Source organism: Equus caballus, chromosome 7, assembly GCF_041296265.1.
Source record: "Equus caballus isolate H_3958 breed thoroughbred chromosome 7, TB-T2T, whole genome shotgun sequence".
Classification (NCBI taxonomy): Eukaryota; Metazoa; Chordata; class Mammalia; order Perissodactyla; family Equidae; genus Equus; species Equus caballus.
In genome coordinates, this window is record NC_091690.1 from 31,607,785 (window position 1) to 31,615,474 (window position 7,690).

The following is a 7,690-nucleotide window of genomic DNA, read 5'->3' on the forward strand; positions in this document are numbered from 1 at the left end:
TATTCTTGTGAAGTAAGTATCTTCATTTTAAAAACAAATCAATTGCAGCTTAGGGACATTAAATAATTTATTTAAGGCCCCAGAGCTTGTTTCTGGAATCCAACACTGATCTATTTAACTTTGGAGCCCAAGTTCTTGATAATATCTAAAATTCCTTGTAGCTACTAAGGGTCATTATCTCTTTCTGAGTTTGTGCCAGTCAAATTGGTATCATGGTAGATATGATACTTTAAATTGATCTTAGCCTAGTATGATTGGGAGAGTCAGATAGACTAGATATTGGAATATGGGGACTTGGAGTAAAATACCATTTGTGGACAACAACTGAAGCCAATGAAGAATGCAGAATTGGGTTATAATGTGGGAAGGTGGATTATCCTCTAGTCCCTAAATAAGAGTGGTATCAGATAATACATAAGTACCCTTAGCATCTCTACTTCAATTTAAGAGGGTATGGAGAAATGGTCATGGCCCTCTCTTCCATACTCTCTCTATTCCTCCACAACACATTAACTCCCTGATCCAGATTCCTGCATCTTCTATCACCAAATTAATCAGTTGTCTTCTTACCTGCATCAGAGGATTTTTATCTGAAATGTACTGAAGAAATCAGTATACATTTATCCTCACTTCTGTACCTAGGAGTTAATTTTAAAATAAAACAAAGCAAGGTTTTTTTTAACTTGTTGAATGCTATTTAATCAATCAGATTTAATCAATCAGTGATACTCTCCATGGATGTGTGATGTGAAGAGGATGACGCTTTACAAATATATCTGCAATTAAGTTATTACCCATAATTTATATTTTAGTAAGTAAATTAGTATAAGCAAAATTCCTTTCAACAATAAAATCCAGCTGAGAGGGAATGTCTAGTATACGGGGCCTAGAGCATGGGTCAAACTCCAAAGAAGACAGGCATAGGACTAGAGAAAAGGGAGTTGGTATATTGAAAGAGAAGATATGACAGCATAGAACAAACACTTGAGCTATTTAAAGAGAATATACTTTAATGGGAAGAGAATTTTGGAATCAGAAGATTCAAGTCAGAGTTCTCTTTCTGTGCAGTTTAATTTAGGAACAAGAGTCTAATTCTCTCCAGTATACCCTGAATTTGTAGCAGAGTCACATGTTTACTTATACAAGTCACATGTGCAAATAAAATGTAGCTTCTTTATTTTCAATAACTGGTATGAAATTCTGCACAAGTACCATCCTGCTGAATAGTAGGGAAAAAGAGCTAAAATTTAAGCAAGTCTAATACACTTACTTCTATGCCTAAAATGAAATAATTTCTTTTAGTAAATGGTCATTCTCTTCAAAAAATAACTCAGTCCATTAGGATTCTTCCTTCTTCTTCTTTCCAACTTTGTCCTCTTTTAAAGTGGTGTCGAAATGTATACAGTAGGAGTGCGGTTTACTTGACTCCAAGGTGATCCACACAGTGTCTTCTGGGTGCTTGGTGGTCTCTGTTGCAGTGTGGCTCACCTGGGCTGCTTTCTGCACTCATGACTGGATGTGGGAGTAATTCTGTTTCTGAGTGCTCTTCTGACCCCTGATGATAAAGTCTGTCAGTGATATGCTCAAGGTCTGGTTTCTCTTTTTTCTCAGGGCTGAGTGATGCTCCCATTCTAGCTTAGTCTCTTGTACTTTCTACCGTTCCTCAACCAAGTCCTTCACCCCAAATATTGGCCCCTCAAAATGTTAAAAACCACCTAATGCAATCTCTTTATTTTACACATGAGGAAGTTAAGTAAAAATGAGAAAACCATTTGTTCAAGTGCACAGGGCAAGCAAGTTGGAACAAGAATTTGTTTTGATATCTAGTTCCATACTGTATTTACCAAACAGTGCATCTTAAAGTATTAAGAACAGAGCTGCACTGACTAGCTCAGGCTCATTTTTCCAATCTCATGTCTTCCTTCTCTTTGCCCCACAATCTATCATATTGTGTTTCTTTCAGTTTCCTGATTATGCTCAGGGCACCTCTGAGCTTCGTACCTGCAGAAGTGCTATAGAAAACACTCAGCACCCTTCTAAACCTGGTTTAACTCCTGTGATCTTAGGTGAGATAACACTTCTTCTGGGAAGCTTTCACTGTCCCCTTCCTTGTGTATTAAGTACCCTTCTCTGTGTCCCATAGAATTCTTGCTTTCCAAATTGTAGTACTTTATTAACCTGGTTCTACTGTAGACTGTAAGATCTATAGGAAAGAAGAGTATTTATCTCATCAACTCTGCTTCCAAATTATATTTGCATTGTCCATTTTTCTCAACCACCCCTGCGATTCTAAAGTCACAACTAGCCACATCTGTCATCTAGGCTATGCAATAACTGCCTAGATGATTTTCTAACATCCGCTTTTGCCTCTTTCTAATCAACTGTCCCAGCAACAACTGATTGATCTTTTAAAATATGATTTGATCACCCTCTTGCTTAAAACTTTTCAAAGGCTTTTACATTGCCTTTAAAAAGGAAGAAAGATCCACATAAACCTGCCTGAACTGATTGCAGCCACCTCTCCAGTTCTGCTCCTCATTTACATTTGTTTCTCTGAGTCCCTCTTTTCTTACTGGGAGTCTTCGCAAATACTACTCCCTCTTCCTCCAGAATCCTCCTATCCTACTTTTTGTCTGGCTAGCTCCTGCTCAATCTCAGGTCTCATTTTAAAGGTCACATCAGAGATGTGTTCCCTGATCCTAAATTCAAATTATTTGCCCTTATTAGTCCCTCTAACAAAACTCTACTCTTTTCTCAAAAGCATTTATCAGAAATTACAACTACCTACTGACTTATGCATTTAGGGTTTTTTTTTTTTTTTGCCAGCCATCACAGCTACACTATAAATTCCATAAAAGTGAGAGTTATTGCCACCTTGTTTACTACTGTAGACCCAGGGCCTAGCTCCACAGCCTAGATTTAGGAGCAGCAGAGGAACCTCAGGCGCTGCATTGAGGAGGCATTTACTCTCAGGTTTGTGCACAGTCTGACCCTGCACTTGCACGACCAAGTAAGAGAGTGTATCTCTTTAAAATTTATACACTAAAAATCTTCCTTGGCTCACTCTAACCCAATCCCAGCCTAGCCCAGTGCCTAAATATATTAAATATTTAATAATATTTCTTAAAGGAATAATTGAATGATTGTTCCCTTATTAGTGTCTATTAGGTAGAATTTGACTTGAGAACTTGGGATATTTAAATATTTCGTTGATCTCAGCACTCCTCCTTTATGAGACTCCTGCCGGAGCTGCTAGTCACATAAAGAACAGCAGCCAATGAGGATCAAGAAACCATTTATTACTGCAGCCAGAATTTGATTTCCCAATATGGAGGTTCTAGGTAATCTTGTTTGTCACACTCAGTCTAGATGGAAGGCCTCAGAAGGCCTCTTACTCCTCTCTTGTCTCCATACCTGAATCTCCAGATTTTAGCATTCCCTGATTGGCTTCGTGATACAGGATGTTGAAGCAGTAGTAAGTGTGCTTAAGAGAACACATGACAAAGAAGAGGAGCAGCCTTCCTGCACAGAGGCCCATGCTCACCCATCCCAAAGGAAATGTGTCCTAACCAGCATTAGGAATTCAACCAGCTGGTGCAGCATTCTCTGTGGGGAGGTGGAAGCATAAGGAAGATTGGAGGGAGGAAAATGAAGGCTAACTTTCATATTTCATGTTGTATATTTATGAAAACTATTCTCTTATCTGAGAAAAGTGCAGGGTACTGTCTGAGTGATTTGTTTTTCAAATACATTTAAAAAATTGAATAAATTGTTAATCTCCCAATCTAATAGGACTATTTTCTTTTACTTGTGACCCTTATAGTCTCTTGCAGCCATGTGTCTGTGCCACCTCAGGGCATCTCTCAGGGCTTGCTTCACCTTATCATTGCGGAGACTGAAGATGAATGGGTTCAGTAGGGGTGTGATGATACAGCTCAGGACTGAGGCACCTTTGTTGAGCAGCATGGACTGAGCCTCTGAGAGACGGATGTAGAGGAAAATGGAGCTGCCATAGACGATGATCACCACTGTAAGATGTGAGGCACAAGTGGAGAATGCTTTCTTTTGCTTGGCAGCTGTGGGGGCCCTGAGAACAGTGGCAAGAATGCAGGCATAAGAGACTGAGGTCAGTGCCAGTGAGCCCAGTAACACTGATGTGGAAAGCACAAAAGCCACCAGCTCCAGCAGGCGAGTGTCCCCACAAGAGAGTCTCAGCAAGGGCCAACTGTCACAAAAGAAGTGGTCAATACCATTGGGGCCACAGAAAGGGAGGCTGGCCATGAGGATGGTGGGGCAAAGGACCCAAAGGAATCCAGCTAACCAGGAGGCCAGCACTAGCTGGGAACAGATCGGACCACTCATCAGCGTCTCATAGTGTAGTGGTTGGCAGATTGCCAGGTAACGATCTAGAGCCATGACAGCTAAGAGGAAGAAGTCGGTGGTGCCTAGGAGGAAGTAGAGGTAGGACTGGATGATGCAGCTGGCAAAGGAGATGGAGTGATCCCCTGTGAGGATGATGACAAGCATCTTGGGAACCACAACAGACACGAGCAACAGCTCCAGGAAGGACAGGTTCCACAGAAAGAAGTACATCTGTGTGTGCAGGCGTCGGTCCACCCAGCTGAGCCCAATAATTAGCAGGTTGCCTGTGGCTGTTACAACGTAGGTCACCATCAACCCCAGGAACAGCAAGAACTGCAGGATGTGGCTACTGGGGAAACCCAGAAGGACAAATTCTGTTACCTGAGTCCAGTTTTCAGGGCTCATCTCCAGTCAACTGCAGGAGAAGTGAAACAGACCTTTGTAAGTGGGTCCTTAGCCACCAATCCTCATTTAATCAATCAGTAACACAGTATTGAGTACCTAGCATTTCCTTACATTCTGAGAATACATAAATCTATCTTTGTGTCTGCAAGTGACTTACAAGGACAGAAACAATTATGATATCAGGCAGCATATCGATAATAACATGGATGATTTTGAACACTAATTGTGTATTAGGAAATTTATATGTGTATCTCCTCTTGCAGCATTCCTTAAAGATAGGTATTACTGTTCTCATAAATAAGGAAAAGATGACTGAAGAAGCTTAAGGAATTCTTCTATGATCAAATAGGAAGCAGATGGTAGAGGCAGGACTTCATGCCAACTTCTGTGGCTGCAACGCAAAAAAATACTTCTGTTTCACTTATGCTGGATACCACATGAGCAGTGTGGCTTTAGAAGAATTCAGAAGAGTGGAGGGGTCAGAGAAGACCTGACTGAATAAATGCACCATGAACACAATCTTATCAGTTTCAAGAACTCTTCTTTTAGTGTTGGTGGTCTTCTGTGTATTGGCTTAACATAAAATGAGAGAATAAAAATCTGGGCTTTCAGTACCTTTAGAGATTTCATTTTCCTTAACCAGTCAGAGAACTACATGGAATTGAACTGTGCAAAGCCCCAGTGCTGTCATAAGGTGTTTCTTGTGTTTTTTTGTTGTCGGTTTTACCAACACTTCCTTCTATAGGTTACAAGAAATCTCTCTTCCTAATGTAACATTTATTAGCCCTCTCTCAACTTCAGGTCTGCCAACATTCTAATGGAGTAAGATGAACAGGAAGAGGGAATGCTATCAAAGGAAGAAGGATGTATCAACTTGCCTCTTCAAGTTTTGCTTGAATTTGGAGATATGTTCATCTCGCCCTGGGAGCTTTTGCCATCTTGTAAAGTTCATCCATACGTTTTGAAAGATGGATTTCACTAGACATCTTGGTTCCAGGTTTCTTTTCTCACATCCAGCACCAAATACTCAGAATTACATAGATCCTACCTGTCAATTAGGGAAAATGTTGGAAAATATTCTAAGACAAAAAGAATGTAAATTACCATCAAGTTGCTTTGTTTAATTGACAAGGAATGAAATTTTGAGAGCTGTGGCAAAATTTAATCCAGGATCATCTATTATTCCAGACTTCCTGCATTAAAGATGGGGAGCACAAATATTTTCTCAATTCTGTCTGAATCCACCTTAATGAAGATTATGAGCTGAGGCAAGGGATCCTGGTTCCAAGGCTGAAGGAGAGAGGTACCCAGGACATGTTCTGTTTAAGTCCATTTTGGTAGGAATAAGTCCTGGGATTTAAGTGGCTAGATAATAATAAAGCTTCATTCTGCTAGCCTAGAGCTTGTATCTCCAAAAATCAAAGAGATACCTCAATAAAACCCAGAAAAGGATGCTAGAGCACTATTTTAGGATAACACAATCGTTTCAGATAAGAAATATGTGTCAACTGTGGCTCTTTCCAAAGTGTCAGGTAAATATTATGATTAAAAACAGCTTATAAAGTCTAGCTGTCAAAAATTTAATGTTAGCTTTTAGCTACTGTTATAAATATAGACACTAAAGTCTTTATTACACATTATTCTATTGAGTGTTAACCTGAATGACTACATATAAGTTCCTGAATAACTTCATCAGTTGGCTGGCTGTCTCTTTTTACTTCAGATAACAACAATATAATCCCAGCATACATATGGTTAAAATTTTATCATTTCGAAGTTCAAAATAATCTTGTTGGTTGACCTAATCAATGTCTAGGAAGACTTGCTTAAAGTCACGCAGTGAGAAATTGTGTTATTGTTGGAAATGGTTTCTTGTTCTCATGCGCTTTGCACTAAAAACACTGCTTGGCAAGATGAGAATCAAGAAGGGAATTAGAGCTATGAGGGACACACACACATACACACATTTTTATTCAATCTACACAATGACTTAATTTACATAATCAAATAGCTATTATTATTATTCTTTTTACAATTGAGCAAACTGGAACACCACAGGTTTAAGAGACCTCAGAGGTAGAACTAAGACACACATTTAAACTTGTCAGACCTTGATGTCGAACCACAGCACTAGTAAACATGGCTATTTGAACAAGAAACTTGAAGCTGACAGGGGGAAAAAGGACAATGATTTGGAATGCAACAATCTAATAACGCCTCATAATAATAACAGCTTGCACTTAGTGTGTAGTTACTATGTGTCAGGAACTTTCTACTCATTTCTTGTTAAATTTCTCAGCAACTACACCAAGGTAACACTACCTTCATCCTACAGGCAAAGGAAGTAGAGTTAGAGAGATTAAGGACCCATATCAGGTGAGAGGTAGCATTAGGGATTAGAATTTAGAAAGTCCGACTTCAGAGCCTGCAGTTTTAATTGCTAAGCCATAATGTCTTAGATGAGAAAGAGTTTGTGACTATAAATTTGATTTGATATCAACTTCCAATTGTTGCCTTGCTTCATTTGTTGGCTAATGATAGGAATTCTGCATGTGGAAATTAATTATTGTAGTTTAAAACTTTGATCCTGAAAAAATGAAAATATCCCTCAAGATGTGTGCTACACTGGGCCTTATCCCACAGGTTTTCAACTCTTCCTCCAGAGCAATGGAAGGTAGGTGTTCTGACCCCAGTCATCACTCTCCATACCCAGAAGATGGCCTCCCTTCCCTGAATACATCATAGAAACTTGTCCTCCTTGTCCTTCAAGTTCTATCACAGGCTGTGCTGGATCTACATTGTGTAGAAAGTGACATAGTACTTTTTATACACAAGTACTTTCCTATTTTATCAATCCCAATAAGAACTCCCTCATGGCATTATACATTTGGTGTATTATCCTAAATCTGGATGGAATCGTCAA

At 39.4% G+C, this 7,690-nt stretch overlaps 1 protein-coding gene across 1 annotated transcript; it reads right to left on the reverse strand.

Moving 5' to 3' along the window:
* Nucleotides 1-3,804: 3,804 nt before the first annotated feature.
* Nucleotides 3,805-4,767, reverse strand: OR6T1 (olfactory receptor family 6 subfamily T member 1). The gene has a single exon (NM_001391498.1). It carries the CDS (start codon nucleotides 4,765-4,767, stop codon nucleotides 3,805-3,807), a length of 963 nt encoding a protein of 320 aa, NP_001378427.1.
* Nucleotides 4,768-7,690: the final 2,923 nt, after the last annotated feature.